The sequence below is a fragment of the Anopheles stephensi genome, chromosome 2, assembly GCF_013141755.1.
Source record: "Anopheles stephensi strain Indian chromosome 2, UCI_ANSTEP_V1.0, whole genome shotgun sequence".
NCBI lineage: Eukaryota > Metazoa > Arthropoda > Insecta > Diptera > Culicidae > Anopheles > Anopheles stephensi.
Genome location: NC_050202.1, coordinates 57,323,539 through 57,343,497, shown reverse-complemented (window position 1 = coordinate 57,343,497; position 19,959 = coordinate 57,323,539). Strand labels below are relative to the sequence as shown.

General features: G+C 51.2%; 3 protein-coding genes across 9 annotated transcripts; 2 read left to right on the top strand and 1 right to left on the bottom strand.

Annotated features, from left to right (window-relative positions):
- Positions 1-72: 72 nt before the first annotated feature.
- Positions 73-8,816, top strand: LOC118503020 (putative sodium-dependent multivitamin transporter). 2 transcript variants are annotated; one of them, XM_036035844.1, is made up of 7 exons: positions 73-1,282; positions 5,377-5,576; positions 5,935-6,156; positions 6,236-6,576; positions 6,651-7,293; positions 7,408-7,824; positions 8,014-8,816. In XM_036035844.1, exons 2-7 carry the CDS (start codon positions 5,463-5,465, stop codon positions 8,092-8,094), a joined length of 1,818 nt encoding a protein of 605 aa, XP_035891737.1. In that variant the 5' UTR covers positions 73-1,282; positions 5,377-5,462; the 3' UTR covers positions 8,095-8,816. The 2 variants fall into 2 exon arrangements, with proteins under 2 accessions (XP_035891737.1, XP_035891736.1); XM_036035843.1 differs by lacking the exon at positions 73-1,282 and adding an exon at positions 4,893-5,300.
- Positions 8,811-12,257, bottom strand: LOC118503021. The gene is made up of 4 exons (XM_036035845.1): positions 10,523-12,257; positions 9,452-10,457; positions 9,242-9,377; positions 8,811-9,026 (listed from the first exon to the last, which is right to left on the bottom strand). Exons 1-4 carry the CDS (start codon positions 11,023-11,025, stop codon positions 8,890-8,892), a joined length of 1,782 nt encoding a protein of 593 aa, XP_035891738.1. The 5' UTR covers positions 11,026-12,257; the 3' UTR covers positions 8,811-8,889.
- Positions 12,258-12,589: 332 nt separating this feature from the next.
- On the top strand, positions 12,590-19,488 carry LOC118503014 (dynactin subunit 1). Of its 6 annotated transcripts, XM_036035832.1 has the most exons (10): positions 12,590-12,771; positions 12,868-13,126; positions 13,200-13,318; positions 13,538-13,564; positions 14,168-14,236; positions 14,707-14,781; positions 15,265-17,189; positions 17,264-17,427; positions 17,489-18,207; positions 18,293-19,488. In XM_036035832.1, the coding sequence occupies exons 2-10, from the start codon at positions 12,950-12,952 to the stop codon at positions 18,891-18,893; spliced, it is 3,876 nt and encodes a 1,291-aa protein (XP_035891725.1). In that variant the 5' UTR covers positions 12,590-12,771; positions 12,868-12,949; the 3' UTR covers positions 18,894-19,488. The 6 variants fall into 6 exon arrangements, with proteins under 6 accessions (XP_035891725.1, XP_035891727.1, XP_035891726.1 ...); XM_036035834.1 differs by lacking the exon at positions 14,707-14,781; XM_036035833.1 differs by lacking the exon at positions 13,538-13,564 and having other exon boundaries at positions 18,293-18,893.
- Positions 19,489-19,959: the final 471 nt, after the last annotated feature.

The following is a 19,959-nucleotide window of genomic DNA, read 5'->3' as shown; positions in this document are numbered from 1 at the left end:
CGATTATCCGTGCCCGTTCAGTTGCTCGTGGTTCGTGCACCTTCTCCACGAATAACCGAACGCTGACCTTACTATTCGTGTCTTCTCAGCTGACGGACGCACACGCCGATGTTCGGTAGCGCTATTTTCACGCTTTTCCGGCGAGATTTTTTCCACCGCCAGGAAAATTCGACTGTGATTGTGATAAAGCGAGCACGCGTTAACGCATCGTGACCACCTATCGTTTGGCACCTCCGTTCCATTGCTGTTGCATCACTGTTGTGATTTGTGTGCGAGAAAGTGATACCATCGTTTAAATGTGAAAAGTTTTTTGGGGAGAAATTTTGAAGCTCCGTACCACTCACCTTCCCCGACACGTGCGTCTTTCATCCAGCAAGTGGCTGACAAAAATTTGGCCTCCCATGCGTGAGTGAGTGTGCGTGTGTTTACAAAAGCATTCGTGCGGGATACCTTGGCGGTTGACCCTCAGCACCGATTGTGTGTCGGGCGATGGGTGTTGTGTAGCGTGAGTGAGTGTGAGCGGCGTAGAATTTGTTATTTTTAATTCCCGCCCGTTCCTTTCGCGATACTTTGCAATGTTGCACATTTCACTTTTTCGCACGTTGCACACGATCTGACCGGGTGGTGTTGCATGTGTGTTTCGTCAGTCTGGCGAGAGCGCCATTCTCCATAGTTACGCCTGGTGCCGGTGTGCAAAACAATCCTTCTCCGTTCCCGTTTGTTTCGCTGGTTCTGGTGACCAAGATGAGTGAGCAGAGTGCGTGTTAGTGCCTAAAAACCCTTCCACTGGAAATCGGTAACACGTATTAACCTCCAAATTGCGATTAGTAATCGTTTATCAGTTGGTTGTGCAAACCAAAGGCCTGCGCAGTGATAGGGGAAACCGGGAGTGATTGGTTTCGGAGGGCAACAGTGATTAATAGCAAGCAAACCCTTCTTGCTGAAGGTCTTCCGGGATTAGGTTGTGCAGCAGAGAGAGTGTTGTGATTCTGGTCCGCCAGTCCGATGCTTGGATCCAACGTTGGTCCATCCGCCGTTCCGTTCCAAAGGTCACATCAGCAAGAGCAGAGCAAGTTAGCGCTTTCGTATAGCGTGGTTGTTGTATGGTGTACTAGCTGCACGTGCACAAAGTAAAAACACCTTCATTAACAAACCAATCTCATCGAACCAGCAAAAGTGTTTGCATGTGTGTGTGTGTATGTGCGCGCGGTAACAACTTCAAACGTCATTACCAGCAGTGCCTACTTATATAATTTGGCCCGTCTTCAAGAAGGGATTGCGTGTAAGTAAACAAAGTAATCATCGCCATCAACAACATGGTGGTGTTATTTGGTGAAAATTTGACCCATCTAGTTAACTGGGGTTGTGTTTTGTTTATCGTGTCACGTGACGTCATTCCCATACCCGTCCGGAGGAGACGTGCGAGAGGGCAGGGGAGAATGTACGCGCGGAGAGTGGAGTTTCTTCGCGAGCACGCGGTTTGTTTCATCACAACCGATGCACACAAAAAAAGACAGACAGACAAAAAACTACTGTTTCGACCGTTTGCATGCCTCTCTTTTCTCACGCAAACATTCTTATCGGTTGGGTGGGTGTATGGGTTTGACCACATGCAGTTGCTCCTGGTCGATCAATGAAGCGCCGGGCGCCACTATAGCTGTCATATGACAACGCCACAACAACGTGTTGTGTGTTGCCTTGTCGGTTCGCTCACAGGCGCGCGTAGAGCATGCGTAAATTCAAGGTCGATTTCCGTTTCGTTTAGTTTGCTCTCCCATTTCCAAGTTTGATAAGAGCTTCTGATGAGTGGGAAGAATGTAACAAATGTAAAATGAAGCTTCAACACTGTTTACATGCGAGCTAGAGACGGGGCTTTAATGGGCTGGAAATTTATTTTCAAATTTCACTAGTTCATTATCAACCTCTTCCAATGGGCGGTACTGTTAACAAGATGATGATTTTGTAATCATGGCCCACAATTCCTAAAAACCCTCATCATACAACAAAGTGCAAGCAAGAAACCGCTTGCCAGCACTGCTAGCCAAACAACCCAAGCTTTAACTATTCAAAGAATGTTTTAATAACACACAACGCGCATTTGCAAGACGTACACTAGGACACTGATTTATGTTTTCCCTCCCCACTAAAACTGTCGTCCACCAGTCGTCGTCGTCTGGCAAATCGTCTCTTTCCTTTTTGCTGAATCGCCACAAAAGCATCGGCTAAAATAGAAGCCAAACGATCGCGACCGAAAACGCGAAACTGTCGCCGCAACAATGTTGCTAAATGTGTTGCAAACGGCAATGTGTCATACGGTATGGCCTGAAATTGGCGCGCCCACCGGTAAACGGGAAAACGAAAAGGAAAACATAATTATTTTGATGAAGGAAATACATGTTCCCCAAACAATTAGTATACTAACGCTTTTGTGCGTATACTTCCGGGAATAAATATTATTTTTGGTTTTTGTTTACAAAATTTGGAAAAAAAATAATGACAAGGGATCTTTAAACACAACACAACTACACAATAAAGCGATCATAATAAAAGTGAAACTAAGTTAAAAAATGCATTTAATTGATATTTGCAAAATTTTGCACATTTAACTTAAAAAATAAAAAGAAAGTCTTTTCTAATGCTGCATAAACATTGACTAAACTAACCTTCAGCAATAAAAAATATTTAAAAAAAATGTTCATCTGGTAGTCGTTTGTGTTCAAGATCCTCCCAACCTGTCATCGTTGGCTCTGTATCTGTTCTTTATTTACACAAAACATCATAGCTTTAGCAATTGATTTAGAGCAGCTCTGTCCAAAACAGATGAGGAACATTTTTCGTTGTGAAACATTGATCCGGCATCCGTCTAAATGACGAAGGATATCGTGGACAAGATGGACATTGCTAGTCACCTAGTAAGTCATCTCGGCCACCGGACCGCCCCATTAGACGGACGCGCCCCGGACCGATTGGCATTAGTTGGGAAATATTTCCTTCCCCGAATCGTGAAACCCGGTCCCATATTCCAGCGCTCCTCCAATCATCGTACCGTGATCGCGATTCGCACCAACTTATAGCAAAGACGTAGTAATTCTCCTTGAATTAACCACAGCACATGTCGGCATTACTAGTCCCGATTCGCATCGGGCAAGCAGAAGGCGAAGCAAAAGCTTAATAATTATTAACAATAGTAAACCCGAGCTGTTTTCAATAACATTTGCATACGTGTCGCGCACTGCACACGCTAACAATGTAAGCACAATGTTATTCAAATAGCAAACAAATGTACAATCAAGTCGAATCGTTTCGGTGCGCACTGTGAAATGAAACGCCTGCTCCTTTATCACGATCGAACCCCATCCCCCGGGAGGCCTCGACGAGTTCGCTTGCCGCCGAGTCGAGTGTGTCGGCCTTACCAAGATTGACGACCGGCTCCGATCGCCAACTAATTAAATCGTACCGTTTTGTGGCTTCCTTATCCTTCCCATCCTTGTCTAATGGGGTGCGAGTTAAACGGACGTCGATTATCAATAGGAGGAGGTTCCCTTGAGTTGGGTGGCGGTGAAAATAAACAACCACACGCTCCCGCTGCTGTTATATCTGCAAACCTCATTTACGGAGCAATCTTATGTGGGTGAGATGTCTTATCAGCTGCTAATATTCTCATCTGTGCGGCGTCGTCTTACGGGTACAATCGTGGTACAAACGCGAAAGATACGACGATCAGCATCGGGCGCCCGACTTCATGGAGATGTGTCTTATCGGGTGTCATAATGACACTCGATTAGTGATTTTACAATATGCCTTCATCCTGTTGATAGCACCCGCTGTACACAATGTTGCAAGCCAAACCATCCGTCCAGCGCGTGTGATCGATCGTTTGTTGATACTAATCTATGGTGGGCACAGAATTGGGATACAAGGTCAGTTTTCTGTCAATCGACCTATCCCAACTCCGGTATTTGGACGCCCTTACAGGACAGGGTAGCGGCGGTGGTCTGCACACGAAAAGTGACCTTAAAGATCAAAGTCCAGTCAGTGAGCGTATGATAATTGAAACAATAAAACCCCATACGATCGTCTGCCGGCGGTGGTGCTCAGTCACCGCACCCATTAGGCGGGATTGTTTCACAATAACCCGGGAGGGCGACTGCAGATGCCTCACGCAAGCCTCATTTGAAGCCCCTGTGGTGACAGACGTTTAAGTGCCTTTAATTGCTGTGCTCATGAGTTGACAGAAGAGATCACAGCACACCACAACACCACACCGAAGGACTTGTGAGAAGCTCCAACAATCTGAGCAAAATATTCAAGCTCTTTAGTTCAGGTATAAGAGTGTGTGAAGACGATTGCATTTGATGATGAAGTTCTTTTGAGGGGCCCATAACGGACGATAAGACAACGGATCTCAGAATCAGCTGATGCATTCGTGTCTTCCGAAGCATCGCGGTGGTGTTGGTTGTGGCAATTCAAAGGCAAAGATACGGAACCGTCTGGGATTAGCTTACCAACGGGCGAGTTGTGTAAGTACTGTCAATTACATCGGACCGAAGTGTGTGCTCCTCAAGCATTTCTTATCTTTTATTGCCAGAAACCTCTGCCATCTATGTATATTGCTTAAACCGCACTCTTTTATCAGACTATTCGCATACCACGTTGAAGTCTTTGCACCCCTTTTAAAGTTTCTCTCCCGCCAATGCTCGGGAAACGGAAGAAAGGGCATCGCGATCTCCAATGGTACGGTCCGAATATTTTTCGGTGTTCCCATCTTTAACCCTTTTGACACAGTTTCCTGCCAAAGGTCCGAAGCTCGCGTTCCCGTTGCTTTTGAAGAGCCGTACGCCCTCATTGAATCCACTCGAAAACGGTGTCGGCGTGTTAAAAGCGCCTGAGCTGGCACTGGCATGGGCTGGGCAGTTCCACAGTGTGGACAAAATAAACATTCAAAAGCAGCGAACCCGATCTCGGGACCGATTCTTTGAGCACGTGCAATTACTCGAACGATATCTCTCGGCGAGCGCGCGCCCGGGCCCCTGTTAACGTGTGTGCGCGAGAGATTGCCGCCGGACGAGCTTTCCTTTCGGATTTCCTCCGTCGGCATATAATGAGGCTGATGGCGTCCGCCGTCTGGCAGTCGTTCGAATCGGGACCGAGCGTGAAGAAGATAGCCCGGTCCGGCCTGCGCGTGAGAATGTCCCGCCAGTTGGCCGTTTAACGTGGCGAGGTTTCAAGTGTAACGCACGCAGGAGGGTGGTGATTAATTTGGCCGTCGTTGTTTGTAATCGCGCGGTGGAGGCAACAATGTAATTTAGGACCATTGCCACACTTCATGAGCTGCGCTTTCTAATCCGGTGTGTTTGTGTGTGTGTTTCTTTCTAGTGTCTTCATTCAACGATCAACGCTGCAGTGATTAGGCATATGATCATTGATAAGCTGCCGGCATCTCGCACCTTCCTCGTGGCATCATGGCGTCATCGTTCGGTGTGTGGGACTATGTTGTGTTCATCGCTATGCTGCTCGTGTCCGCCGGGATCGGAGTGTATTATCGGTTTTCCGGTGGCAAACAGAAGACTAACACGGTACGTATCCGCAAACGTGACTCCAGAAGTGCGGGGTTTCCCAAAGTCCAGCAAAGATATTGAATATCTGGTGTCGAAGTGACATGGAAATGAAACTTAAACCATCGATGTGGGTCATCGTTCTCGTGTGCTAAAGAAAAAAGTCTCCGAACCATTCGGCTGACCCAACAGAAATGTTCAAAATCTTCGAAACTACCGCTCAGACCACACGGCACACACCGAAACCCCACGAAGCATATACCTGTGTAGCATACGATCGTGCGATCTTCCGCTGGACTTTGGACCCTCAGCAACAGCACCGGCCTACCGGCGATACTTACCGTGTTCTCTTTCCTCCTTTTCTCGCCCGCTCGTGCAGGAGTACCTGCTGGCCGATCGCAACATGTCGATCTGGCCGGTGTCATTCAGCCTGATGGCTAGCTTCATGTCCGCGATCACGTTGCTGGGTGTGTCGAACGAAAACTACCAGTTCGGTACACAGTTCGTGGCCATCAACCTTTCGTACGGGCTTGCCACACCGATCGCGGCCTACCTCTTCCTGCCAGTATTCTTCCGCCTGCAGGCCTGCAGTGCGTACGAGGTACGGAATGGCGGCCATGCCAATTTAATACGAGCCATAATTATTAATCGGAGTATCGGCTGTCCCTAATTTTCCACAGTATCTCGAGAAACGGTTCGGCAAAAAGACACGGCTAGCCGCCTCGCTCGCTTACACCCTGCAGATGATACTGTACATGGGCATTGCCGTGTACGCGCCGGCCCTCGCCCTGCAGGCCGTGACCGGGCTCGACCAGGCGTACTCGATCCTGGCGATCGGTGGCATCTGCACGTTCTACTCGACGATCGGGGGCATGAAGGCGGTCCTGTTTACCGACGTCTTCCAGTCGGTGCTTATGTTTGCCGCCATCTACGCGGTCATTATTTGCGCTGCCGTGAAAGCCGGCGGACTGGGACCGATATGGGACGCGGCGTCCGAAGGTGGCCGGTTGGAGATTTGGAAGTAAGTGTTCTTGTGGCTTTGTTCTTTTCTCCCACCCCCCTAAATAAAGGTTTCGTTTTGTTCCCGCTTCACAGCTTCGATCCAAACCCAACGACGCGACACACCTGGTGGTCACTGACGATCGGTGGAATGTTTACCTATCTATCCCTGTATGCCGTCAACCAGACGCAAGTGCAGCGGCTCAAAACGGTGAAGAACTTAAAGTCCGCCCAGAAAGCCCTCTGGCTGAACTGGCCCATTCTTTCACTGCTCAGTCTCAGCACATCGTTCAGCGGGCTGGCGATCTACTACTTCTACCGCAACTGTGACCCACTGCGGCAGGGTCGCATCAAGGTGCGCGATCAAACGATGCCACTGTTCGTCGTCGACGCTATGGGCGATATGCCCGGGCTGCCCGGGCTGTTCGTGTCCGGTATCTTCTCCGCCAGCCTGTCCACCGTATCGGCGGCCCTCAACTCGCTGGCGGCCGTCACGCTCGAAGACTACCTGAAGCCGCTGTACCAGAAGGTGAAGCGAAAACCACTGCCCGACCTGCAGTCGAGCTTCCCGAGCAAAGTGATGGCGTTCCTGTACGGTGTGATCTGCATAGCGGTCGCATTCCTCGCACAGAAGATGGGCGGCGTGCTGCAGGCATCGCTCACGATATTTGGCGTCGTCGGTGGACCACTGTTTGCGCTCTTCACCATGGGAATGTTCACCACGCGTGCCAATCAGCGGGTAAGTTAGCGGCGCCGGGTTACGATCAATACCGCGCTCTCACGATAACAATCGTAGTGCCGCTTCCTCTCATGCTTTCCTTTTTTTTCCCCACCTCCAATAAAAACAATCCAGGGCGTGATAACGGGACTGCTCGTGGGGCTATCATTTTCCCTGTGGATAGGCTTCGGCCAGCCAAGGCCACCGCTAAAAACGCTCGACTTTTCCGTGGAGGATTGTTCCGACTTTGGAGGGTTCAATCAGACCAGCCTACCGCTCGCGATGGCCCAGCGGGCGGCAGAGCCGCGCGACGACTCCGACTACTTCTACATGTACCGACTGTCTTATCTGTGGTTTAGCGTGCTCGGCTATCTGGTGACGTTCGTCGTCGGGTACGGTACCAGCCTGGTGCTGCGCTGGCGCGGTGCTCACGGCACCGAGCGCATCTACCTCGACGAGCAGCGTAACTACATCAACACGGACCTGTTTTCGCCCCCGGTTGCCCGCGCCATGAAGCAGCGGATGGCCAAGTTTATCGAGAACGGTGGAGATGTGCGTATGACCTCGCTGGAATGTTCGAAATGATGTTACGCACCGACCGATGTCCCCGACCATTCCCGCTACGCAATCCTGCCCCCTTTGCCATTAGTGTACTAATTGCGGTTTTCTCTTTCCTTCCTCCATCCACTAACGCCTTCCACTGACACCTCGCGCACCGGTTTCGGGCTGATCCCGCCACAGATTGATGCGACAGCGAGGCAGCACTCGAGCAGTGTGGACATTCCGGTGGCCGATAAGCATGGCAGTGCCAGTCCGCTTTAAAAAGGCCGTGTCGGATTGTTCATGCACCTGCCACCAACCGCCCCCAACCCTTCCACGCTATATCCCACCCCTACATCCCATCCAGCGGCTGTGGAGGATAGTGATGTTCCACTCATCAACCGAATCGCGCACCAAGCGTGTGCGCGTGTGTGCTTCGATCCTTTAGAAGGATCACGACTTAAGGACGCCGTCGGTTTTGTGCAGGCGTGCTACAAAAAAATCAAGTCTTCCAATACAATGCGCGACGCACTATCCCATCGGTAAATACCAAATAGAAACGTTTGTAAGCAGCGTTTGCTAAGACGACTATGCACAACGATCGGCGGATGGTTTGTGCCCGGTTTCGGTTTCGGGAATGCGGAATATTTCCTGCAGCCGAACGAACCACCGAGACCAACGAGACAAATAAGTGTAGGTAGTAAATTAGGCGCCAGCAACTAGTAATGCTGTGCACACTGCAAAAGGTACTTCAGATAGCGTTTTGTTGGCTTTTGTTTTTTGTTTCGTTGTTTCGCTAGGCCGTAATTAAATGTGAGCGATTGTATATGTGATGATGCGTGTGCGATGTATAGTAGGAGTACGGCAACCGAGTTGCCGCGAACCATAGCGTTGTAAAAGTGTGTGTGTGTATGTCTGAGTGTCAGCAGGGATCGTGATCGTGTGCAGCGAACTAGTAGTAGGCAGTAGTAGGAAAAATAAAACCCAACCCTCTAAGAACGGTACAGGTTAACGCTTGGTGCTTTATTAGAAAATTCGGCGACCCAGCGAGTGGCGCCGGACAACAAAAACCTTTCCTTAGTGTATACGTGCGTTCAGTGGATTAAGTATTCTGCCGACCATTAGGGCCAGATCGAGCTCGTTGTCTAGGATGCAGAACAGAAACGGATAGTTGACGGCAAGCTCGACCGGGTTCTTGTAGAGCGACGTAAACCCTGCAAGGAAACGGAACATTTGTAAGCAAAGCCACGCACGCGACATACTCTCGAGCACGGCCAAAACGAACGAGACGCAAACCTCCCGGTGGCACAATTGATTACCGAATGCACCCAGCCCAGTGCATCGGGCAATTAGAGCCATCGGTCATGCAGAAACATAAGAATGCTACAATCGCTCGTGCCGTGCCGTGCTCGTGGTGTTGCATAATTACGCTTTAGCTGCTGCAGCGAATGCGTCCGGATGTTCACGTTGATCGATTGTTCGATGTGCTTCGCGTACACGGTTGGATCTTCGGTCATGAGGGAGAAGTCGGCCCGGGACGGTTCAAAGATATCGTTCACGCCCAACTGTGGATGGGAAACGCACACACAATAGAGGTCGAATGTTCGAATTTGCTCACCCAAAGCCACACCAGGCTTACGTTTTGCAGATCGCTCGTTAGAATGATGTTTCCCTTCAGACTAAACTTCGGCACGATCGTCTTCACCCAGGTCGGACTCATCTGGTCCGTCACCTCGCGCAGGCTCGGCACATTTACGCCGATCTGCAGCAGCTTCATCACATTGCCCAGCCCGAACTCGTAGTCCGGCAGTATGAGCAGCAGCTTGTAATCGTCCGAATCCAGCTCCAGCTCGAGAACGGTCGACTGGAGCCGCTCGATGTACGCGTACTTCAGGATCGTGTTGTACACCTTGTACGGTACCTTCACGATATCCGCTGCCGTGAGGTAGAAGTTGTGCTCGATCGTGTCGTCCAGCAGCCGGTAATCGGCATCCGGCTGCTGAAGGAACGGATTCTTCCGTACCGTACTGTCGGCTACTCCGGGCGATAGAAAGCCGGCCGTCGCCAGCATCGGCGGTGCACCGGTCGTTACGTCTTGCAGTAAAAAGTTCTGCAAAAAGCGCTGGTGGCTTACGATGTCGATCTCCTCCGGTTGACGCTTTAGGCGCAGCGATCGTCTGCGTTGCGGTGAGTTCGGATTGCGGCGATGTAGTAGGCGTTGACCACGTTTGCGAAGATTTCGTCGACGCTTTTCACCACCGCCCGTTTCTTCCGTCGGTTCGTCCCCTTCCACGGTTGTGGGTTCCTCCGTCGTTTCTGGCTCGGTTGTAGATGCTTCCGTTGGTTCGATCGGAATGGTGGTGCCCGTGCTATCCGCGTCGACACTTTCTTCTGTGCTCGATGATGCTTCCGTCGTGGTTACATCGTCCGTTGCTGTGGTTGTCTCGTCGGGCAATGGCATCGTTGTGGAAGTATCGATCGAATCGGTAGAGTTTCCCACATCAGTAGTGGCATCGGTCGTCGTTTCTTCCTGTTCGAATTCAGTCGTGGTTGCGGGCATTGGTGTTGTAGTGGTAGACATTCGCATCTCGGGTATGTTGTCCAAATCGTATCCATAAAACTTAAGCACCGATTCGTACTCTGGCCTAATGTGTAGGTGAATGAGAATCAAGCTCCGGAAGCTTAAGAGTGGGCCCGCCGCGATACTCACCTTATCGTAATATTTTCACTACTCAAGCTGAGTCCATTCAGCAAGTTTTCCCTTTGGTAGAAATAACTTCGCAGCCTGCGATGGATGTCCCGGTATCCGACCCGCAGCACATCCTTATCGTACGGCACGACCAGCTGTTCGTGCAGTTCGGCCGCACTCTGACCGGCCGATCCTTCATACAGCGCCACCAGAATGCTTGCCAAGGCACACGGTGAAAACGCTATATTGTTGCGATTCCCCTTCGAATGCTGATGAAGCACGCGAAACCCAAGATGATTCGTCTTGTCGATCATCGCCTCGAGTGGGGTCACCTTTTGGCGGATCTCCTGCTGGGCGGGTCCGGCCGGGGCCGTCTGCTGTACAACCGGCGCCGTGTTGTAGCTTTCATCCGTGCCAAAGCTTAAACTGTAGAACTGAGCATGGACCGTTGTTTTTCCACACAAAATCCCAACCACCACCGCGATCACGCTCGCAGCAATAACCGATTTTTTACACTGCCCCATGGCTCACACTACAGATCCTCGCGAGCAGGTTTGAGATCAACGACCACGATCACGGTTTGTGTGTATATCTTTCGCTCGATTAATCCACCTTAATCACGCCAGCCCGAGATGATCGCACATTATTACCTGCGAATCATCAATCTCCCCGAACACACAACAACGAGTTCTGTAGCCACCCGAACACCGCCAGAACGCCGAGACACGTCGCGAAACACGTTCTACGATGGACTAACTTGTTTCGCGCCCAGATGATCTTCTTTTATAATTCGCGGCAAAATCAAGAATGCGAAGTAGTAGCCGAGCGTACGGCGGCGACCGTGGAATCCCGCCTTTTTTTGTTCGTACCATTCGCTGGATTCGGTGGGTCGCGTATTATGCACGATGAAGACGCACCTTTTGCACGGTCTCCTCGTTTCCGTCCATTCTTCGTTTCTGTTGCTTACCGTGTCTTAAGCTCGGCGTTAGAGGGCCCCAACAATAACAGCAGCACAGAAACACGCGAGCACAACACCCACATGAATCATAACGAGAGAGCATCAGAATCGATTTTTGAACCATTTTCGTAACGGCGTTCGTTCGACTAGCATTTTGAGGAGTCATTCCTTAGTGTTCTCAGAGGGGGGGGGGGGGATGTAAATTCGTCACAGAACGAGCCCCTGAAAGAATATCTGGAGCTTCTGGAAATACATATCGATTAGCAGATTAGGGGCTCTTTATCACGGGCTCGATAGTCTTTTGCTCGGAAGTGATAGAAGCTATCAAATTTGGCTGATTCATTTCAAACCGGGCACCTTGTCCCACATTTTACATGACCTACATTTGGTTGATCAATAGCACTTTATTTAAATCAATATGCGCGTGCGGTTCCTTCAATATGTTTGCTTGCCGAAAATTCTTGGAGGATAGGGATGTTCCAAACTCCAAATGTCTTGTTTGCTTTACGGCGAATCGATTTGAATCAAATGGATAAACAGAAGCTTAACCGCCGGTTCGGAGGCGTAAATAGATGAAACATGCTTGAATGATATGATATGATATGATAAATTCTCCAAAGAAAGGAACTTTGCCTCATATAAATAGGCTCAAATTTTATGAAGTTATATTCTTCAAGACTCCACGAGCAAGCTGAACGATCATGGATGATCGTATAGCCATTATAAGCGCTCAATCTTTGAAGGATTCTCCATTACATGCCGAATCCATGTCAGGCTTGTAACGGTGCGTTACAAGAACGGTACAAGCGCTCAGAGAGAGGCTCATTTTTCACAGCTTCCAAACTACTAACAATAGTTTATTTTCTTCATATAAAAAAAATGTTTCGCTGTCCAATTTCCCCAAAACAATAAAAATCCATTTACGAAAAGAAATTTCATTGGCAAAACGACGGCGTGCCCTCGTGCGCAAGTGAGCTAAATATGCCGGCAAGAGAAGAGCATTTCTCACGCACCGCTCACGCAAATGAGAATCCCAACGCTGCGAGACCTGCTCGAATCTGACCCATACTCGAATGCTGCTCGAATCGCTCGCGGCCAACTACTGTCATTGGACGAAATGTCAAAACTTCAGCCTTTTTTTTTTGCTTGTGCTATTGCCAAATTACATTTCTTGTGATTGCATAGGGCACGGTGTTCAAAATGTACACAATTATTGCTTATTTATTGTGAAACGTGTAGCAAAATCGGTTCCATCGTTCGGTACACGACGCCTGCTAGAACGACCGTTGTACCACGCGCACAAACACAACAGGTAATTGTAATCCGGTGCAGGAGCTTCCCTTGGAGCTCCATTCCAACCTGTGAAGAAATGAAATCAATGATGACATCAACGCGCCGTTCTTCGCAGTGAAAGCAACAGCAACAGCAACAACTCGCCACAGCCACTGACCCAGAGAGGGAACGGAACGCCCCCCGGGAACCGTACCGATATGGCCGAAAAGTATCTTAAGGTTGGGCAGCGGGTCGAACTGACCGGAAAGGATGTGCGTGGCACGATCGCGTACGTCGGCATGACCTCGTTTGCGGTCGGCAAATGGGTTGGCGTAATTTTGGACGAAGCCAAGGGGAAGAACAATGGATCGATAAAGGGACATCAGTACTTTTCGGTAACAGCCGCCAAAGCACCCTCCTGTACGGTGGCGAACTCATCCAACTAACATCTCGACGGTTTTGTTTCAGTGTGAGGAAAACTACGGAATGTTCGTGCGGCCAACGCAGCTGATGTTTATCGATGATGCTGGTAATCCGCTTGAGGATGCACAAACACCGGATGAAAAGCCGAGGTCCCGTTTGAGCAGGTTAGTAGGACAAGAATACTCCATGCGCGACCGGGAGCGGGTAATCTCATGTGCCTGGTGCCCCTCCCCCCCCCGCCATTTGTCCATTCACTCCGGGAGACCCATTGTTGCCGTCACGTCTGTCTGTGCCACCAGAAACTATCTCTCTCTTCCGTCTTTCTCTTCCACCTACCATCTTATACACCTGTAACTACTTTTGTCGTTGTAAAACCCCGCTAGTGCTAAGCGTACAACTGGCAGAGTACCGTAAGTGTCTAACAATAACTCAAGCTCATCTTTCATCCGTTTTTTTTTTGTTATCAACGCTGTTTAAATTCAAGCGATCCGCGACTTAACTCATCTCATCATCCACCATATGCGTAGCGCAACGTTTGGCTTAAGTTTATCCCCACAACAATAATAGTACTGTGTTCCCCGATATGGATGGTTATATATGGTTCACACCACACAAACTTATAGCGCAATTTGTGCAACAAAAAAAAATCCCTTCTGAATGGTTGTTATTAGTCAGAAACACAGTTTTTTTAGCGCACACGTGTATCGTCCGACGAAAGGATTGCTGTTGGTAATAGTTTATAGTCGTATTATAGATGTTTTTTCAGTCACCACACAATTCACAACACCCATCATTTGCGGTCAATCGGCAACCGGGCGACGAAATTATTTCACCCGAACTCATTTGCTCGAATCCCATCTCGTGTCCATCGTTGCGTGCAGCTTCAAGTTCTGCTGTTTGTTCTAAACTGCCTCCTTATGCTTAGCAGAAGGACTCCGGGCCGGGAAAAGTAATCTAACGTAACCCTGTTTGTTATATATTTCAATGCTCACTCCACGACGGTCTGTCGCTAGTGCGGGCTCTGTTCGATCGCTTGCCTCCATGCCTGGATCGACGCAAACGTTTACGGCCAAGCCAACCGCGTAAGTGAAGAAAGCCCAACGCCAACAAACAAACATCCTGTAGAGTCCGACGATTCCTTCCCCACAAATTTCATACAGCTTTGGTTTTCAAAATGTTTAGTTTACTGTAAGATTTTATCATTTTTTCCCTATACTTCCCCGTGAATAATTTAGGAAGTAGAGTAGCAGATTCCATTACAGCAATTGCGAAATTTAACCCATAATCTATTTCTCTTTTCTTTTTCATATGCCCTCTTTCTCTCTCTCTCGCTCTCTCTCTCTCTCTATGTACCATCGTTCCATCTATGTAATAACGTGGACGCTACTCCGCATACTAACAACCTGAACCGGATCCTTCCGATCGTCGTCCTTTAATTCCCCATTGTTCGACACACAACATCATTGATCATCATTCAACCCCCCCTTCATCCATCCTTCCTGTTCCACGCCACGTGCTTCCCCAACCGACCCGTCAACCCGACCAACGACAGGGTGCGCCGGAAGTCGCCGGTCAAGCAGCCGCAAACGAAGCGCGCCTCCATGACAATGACACTGTCAACATCCAGGTTATTCTTACAATCATACCTCAAGCCTAGCAATTATGTTTCTGTTCCTTCCTATTGTTCTGCCTGTGCATCACACCCTGTGATGCCTGTATTTGCTTCCTTCTGCATGGCTATTCCGATCACATCCGCCCCTTTTGTCGCAATTGAAATTATGTTTGTTCCTTTTGGTATGGTTTTTCTATCTGGCGCTGGCCGATATCCCCGCGGATCGGTCTTCGTTCCCTTCGTTCTGCTGCACATTGTTGGATTCTTTCGCTTCTTCCAACCGTATCATTTCACGCTTGCTCTGTTGTACAGCTGAACGTTCCTTGTATGTAGATATGTGCCCGAGCAGTGTGTCTCTTCACACGCCAACACGCAAAATGTTCTGTATGTCTGAGTGTGTGTGTTTGTGTGTGTTTCGTTGTACATTTGCTACCTATGCCAACCGAAAAAGTCGGCTGCTCTATAATACAAACCATCCGTCCTCCGTCATCCGTTTAGCTCTCGAATGTCGCTCAACCGGAGCACCAGCTCGCTCGGTTCCAAAACGCAGCTAACCTCACCGGGCAGCGAACGAGCGTCGGCGGGCCAATCCTCCATCCCGACGCCGGTCTCCTCCATCCCGACCATGGTGAAACCCGACCGGCACGAACCACTGCAACGATCGCACATGAGCCCGCCGGAATCGCTGCAAACGTCCAAGCGTGCCTCGTTCGTCGAGACCGGGTTCGTGGAAACGCTCAAACCACAGTTCACCCCGGGCCAATCGCTCATCTCGCCGTCGCCTGGCCCGACTCCCGCCCCAGCCGGCTCCTCGACCGAGGATCGCATCCACCTGCTGCAGCTGCAGCAGGAGGCGGACGAGCTGCGCAAACTGAACGGCGATCTGGGCGAGAAGCTCGAAACGCTCAAGCAGCGCCGCGCGGAGGATCGCGAACGGTTGCGCGAGTTCGACAAGCTGAAAACGCAGTACGAGCAGCTGGTGGAGTTCAAGAGCAAAATCATGGACGCGCACTCGCTGCTGCAGCGCGATCTGCAGCGGGCGAAGCAGGAGGCGAAGGACGCGATCGAGGCGCGCGATCTGCACAGCGAGGAGATGTCCGAGCTGGCGGAAAACGTCGAGCTGATCACGCTCGACAAGGAGATGGCGGAGGAGAAGGCCGACACGCTGGCGCTCGAGCTGGAAACGGCCAGGGAGCGCATCGAGGAGCTGACGCTCGATTTGGAAATTTTGAAGACGGAAATGCAGGCAAAGCTGGGCGGCGGTGTTGCCGGTGGCGGCGCCGGCGGTGACGGATCAGCCGTAGTAGCATCGACCTACGAGTTCAAACAGCTCGAGCAGCAAAATGCCCGCCTGCGGGAAACGCTCGTACGGCTGCGCGATCTATCCGCCCACGAGAAGCACGAAATTCAGAAGCTGGAAAAGGAGCTGGAAACGAAGAAATCGGAGGTGGCCGAACTGCAGCGCACGAAGGAAAAGTTTTCCGCCAAAATCGACGAACTGGAGGCCCAGCTGGGCGATCTGCAGGAGCAGGTCGACGCGGCGCTCGGTGCGGAAGAGATGGTGGAGCAGCTGGCGGAGAAGAAGATGGAGCTGGAGGATAGGGTGAAGTCGCTCGAGGAGGAGGTGGCCGAACTGGAGGCGCTCGAGGAGGTGCACGAGCAGCTGGTCGAGAGCAACCACGAGCTGGAGATGGATATGCGCGAGGAGCTGGATCTGGCGCACGCCGCCAAGCGGGAAGCGATGCGCGAGAAGGATGCCGCCCTCGAGACGATCGTCGATCGCGATCAGACGATCCTCAAGTTCCGCGAGCTCGTCCAGCGGCTGAACGAACAGTGCCAGGAGCTGCGCGAACGGTTGAACCAGGAGTCGAGCAAGCAGCAGCAGCAGCAGCAAGCCAAGGACACCGCCCTGCTCACCGAAACGATCGACTTCAAGCAAATGTTTGCCGAATCGAAGGCGTTCACGCGCGCTATCGATCTGCAGCTGCGGCAGATCGAGCTGACGCAGGCGAACGAGCACGTGCGCTACCTGAGCGCGTTCATGCCGGACGTGTTTATGGCACGCGGCGGTGATCACGACGCCATCCTCGTCATTCTGCTCGTGTCGCGCATCGTCTTCAAGGCGGGCATCATCGTCAGCCAGGCCCGGGAACGGTTCTCGAGCGTGCCGCAGATGGATCGGGCCGCGATCCTGTCCGGGCACGAGGTGGCACAGTTCGGCTTCCGGTCCCGTTTGCTGCACCACGTGCACAATCTGCAGAGCATCATGCACCAGTTCCTGTTCAGCATGACCGGCTGCAGGGCGGACACGCTGCTGAAGATCGGCGCGGCGCTGCCCGAGATGCAGGCGCAGGAGAAGATGGTGGACGAGATAGTGGACCTGCTGAAGGCGAACCAGCTGGACGAGAACTCTTCCACGGACAGTAAGTGTGGGGCGGCGGCGGAGAGAGAGAGAGAGAGTAATGCTTTCCCATCTTCCCCATCTTCCTTCCACCAGATCTCGAGAAGTGCGTCACATTCTTCAACGCGATGTACGTGGTGCTGCTGACCGGGGAGGATCTCGTCAACGAGACGCAAATCGTGCGCGACTGTACCGCGTCGATCAGTGCGGCCTGCGATTCGATCGCGAACGATTCCAACATCGTTAAGATACTGATTAAGGTACGTTGCTGGTGGGGTAAAACGATGTGCTGCTTCTCTAACTCCCCCTTCTACCTTCCAGCCCGGCGATGAGACGAGCGACTCCGGACTGCTGCTCCAGTACATCCTGCAGAACGTGGAAAGCATACGCCAGCAGCTGAAGCTGATCAAGCGCCGCCTGCCACAGGATGTAGCCATCACCAAGTGCAACCTGTCGATGAACACGCTGCTCAACCTGAAGCGTACCGCCGAAGCACTGAACCGGGTGATGAGCGTCCTGTTCTACGCGACGCGCCAATGTCTCGCGCTGGTCACGCTCGACCCGGAGACGGAAACGGCCGTGCCGCACGACAAGCTGTGGGAAATCCTGTCGAACGGTTGCGAGAAGGTGTACGAGCAGGACGATCTCGGCCCGTCGCAGAACGTGCGCACCGTGCTGAGTGCGGCCAGCACCGACATGGGCCAGCTGGCACAGTATCTGCTCGACCACGAGTACGAAATCATTTCCGCCACGAACGCCGCCAAGCCGGAGGAGAAACCGGTCGCACCGATCATACTGCGGGCGCAGGCAGTGAAGAAGCAGCTGGAGGAGACGAAAACGCTCACGGCCACGCTCGAGAATCGGGAGGCCGAAATACGGCAGCTCAAGCTCGCCGCCAAGCTGAAGCAGAACGAGCTGTCCGAGATGCAGATACGGAAGGATTTGGCCGAGAAGAAGCTGTCCGTGCTGCAGCAGGACCACGAGACGAACACGACGCGCCTCCAGAAGCAGTACGAGGAAGTGTGCGCCAAGCTGAAGCAGTACGTGTTCGGTGTTGATTGCTATTTCGGCTACGTTATCGAGGCATTATTGATCCACCTTTCTCTCTCTCTCTCTCTCCCACAGGAAGGAGAAAGAGTTCGAGGAAACGATGGACCACCTGCAGAGCGACATCGATTCGCTCGAGAGCGAAAAGAGCAGCCTGCGCGATAAGCTGAAATCGTTCAGCTCGCGCAAGGTCGACCTGAAGACGACGACCGCGCTGGACATTTCGGCCAGCTCGCCCTACATCGCCCAGGAGCTGTCGCTGCTGAAGCGTGCCTTCAAGGACGAACGCTCCGAGCGGCTGAAGGTGCAGGCGAGCGAGTACCGCAAGATACTGGCCGGGCTGGAACCGCTGCACGTACCCCAGCCGAAGGACGACCGTATCCAGGAGCTGGAGCAGCAGATTACACGCGTCAAGCACGAGCTGATCATGGCGCTGGTGAAGGGGGCCGAAATACCGACCACCTATACCGTGCACGGTAGCGTGTCGAAAACGATCCGCGACCACGAGAACCAGCAGAAGCAACACCAGACGCAGGTCCGGGCCAGGGCGGAGCAGCTGGCGTGCGACGTGATGCAGGAGTATCTTAGCCGAAAGCCGCACCGTGCGGCCAAGGCCGATTTCGCCTGCTTCCCGTCGAACGAGCTGTCGGCAGCGTTCCGGGTGAACGTTCGGGTGTGAATGGGTTCCGGGTGAGTGGCCACAGGACAGACAGGCAGAGCGTGTGTTGTGTATGATAGTTTGTGCTAAGTTTAACGTGATTTACTCAGGCTAAGGCAGACTGAGGCATCTGCTACGGCTTTTTTTTTTGTTTGTGTGTGTGTATTTATTTATTACCATTTTGTGAGCTTAAACACGTTGCGTTGTACGTAAATATCTTTAAAAAAAGTCTCCGCAAACTTGGAAAGGGCCAGTGTAATAGCCGACCACGGCGGGACTGACCACGTCGCTATGGGTGTGATTGAAAGGCAGAGAGTATAGGAGATGGCAAAAGAGCAATCAGCAAGAAGGAATGCCTTTTTTGTGTGTATATTTAGTTAGTAGCAGTTTTAAAACTCAGAAATGCTTAAAAATTGTGAATTATTTATATAAAATAACCTAAAACACACACACACTTACATTCGAATCAAAGGCGCCAAGTGTAGCGCAAAATTTGTAACGGAACGCGAACCACATGTACCATTCCTTACTGCTTCCTTGGGGCAGCGAACAAGTTAATAAAGTCCCCCCTGCTCCCCCCCTGTCGTGATATAATTACTAACCACGAAAGCTTATAGACGTGTAGAAGCTGTAGTAATTTTATTTATCCTAAACGTGGAAGGAAAAAGGGCCCGTCCGGGCGACTGATAGATGGCGGCCGTTCACGAGAGTAATATGATGGATCTATTCAATCGTCCAGGGGCGGGGTCCGGTGACTGAGGCAACAGCGGTGCCGGTCTGCACATGATCTAGACCGTCTACCCGTCCTTCAACAGTCCTTCTTACATTCTGGCTGTAAAATCTGGTCTGTTTTTCAAAGAGATCTACCCTTGAGTCTCTCGTTGTTCTGGTTCAATGTACCAAGAAACCTCGAAGTCGAAGGCTTGTCATCGTCCAAGCTTCATCCAGCAAGATTCTTCTGAACCGAAGCGAGTTCGTCCTTAAAGGTACTTCTCGTTAAAATACCTTCTGGGAGATGCTCTGCCACCGCTTACGAGACTTCATCGGGTGGGTCGTCGTCCTCCGGCGCCATTCTTATTCAAACGCC

Excerpts from the sequence above, each read along its gene's own strand:
- LOC118503021 (XM_036035845.1), bottom strand. The coding sequence starts at position 11,025 with ATGGGGCAGTGTAAAAAATCGGTTATTGCTGCGAGCGTGATCGCGGTG. Across the intron at positions 10,458-10,522 it reads AGTGAAAATATTACGATAAG|GCCAGAGTACGAATCGGTGC; the intron begins GTGAGTATCGCG and ends CCTACACATTAG. Across the intron at positions 9,378-9,451 it reads TAACGAGCGATCTGCAAAAC|TTGGGCGTGAACGATATCTT; the intron begins GTAAGCCTGGTG and ends TCCCATCCACAG.
- LOC118503014 (XM_036035832.1), top strand. The coding sequence starts at position 12,950 with ATGGCCGAAAAGTATCTTAAGGTTGGGCAGCGGGTCGAACTGACCGGA. Across the intron at positions 13,319-13,537 it reads CCGAGGTCCCGTTTGAGCAG|TGCTAAGCGTACAACTGGCA; the intron begins GTTAGTAGGACA and ends AAACCCCGCTAG. Across the intron at positions 18,208-18,292 it reads GTGTGCGCCAAGCTGAAGCA|GAAGGAGAAAGAGTTCGAGG; the intron begins GTACGTGTTCGG and ends TCTCTCCCACAG.
- LOC118503020 (XM_036035844.1), top strand. The coding sequence starts at position 5,463 with ATGGCGTCATCGTTCGGTGTGTGGGACTATGTTGTGTTCATCGCTATG. Across the intron at positions 5,577-5,934 it reads GCAAACAGAAGACTAACACG|GAGTACCTGCTGGCCGATCG; the intron begins GTACGTATCCGC and ends CCGCTCGTGCAG. Across the intron at positions 6,577-6,650 it reads GGCCGGTTGGAGATTTGGAA|CTTCGATCCAAACCCAACGA; the intron begins GTAAGTGTTCTT and ends CCCGCTTCACAG.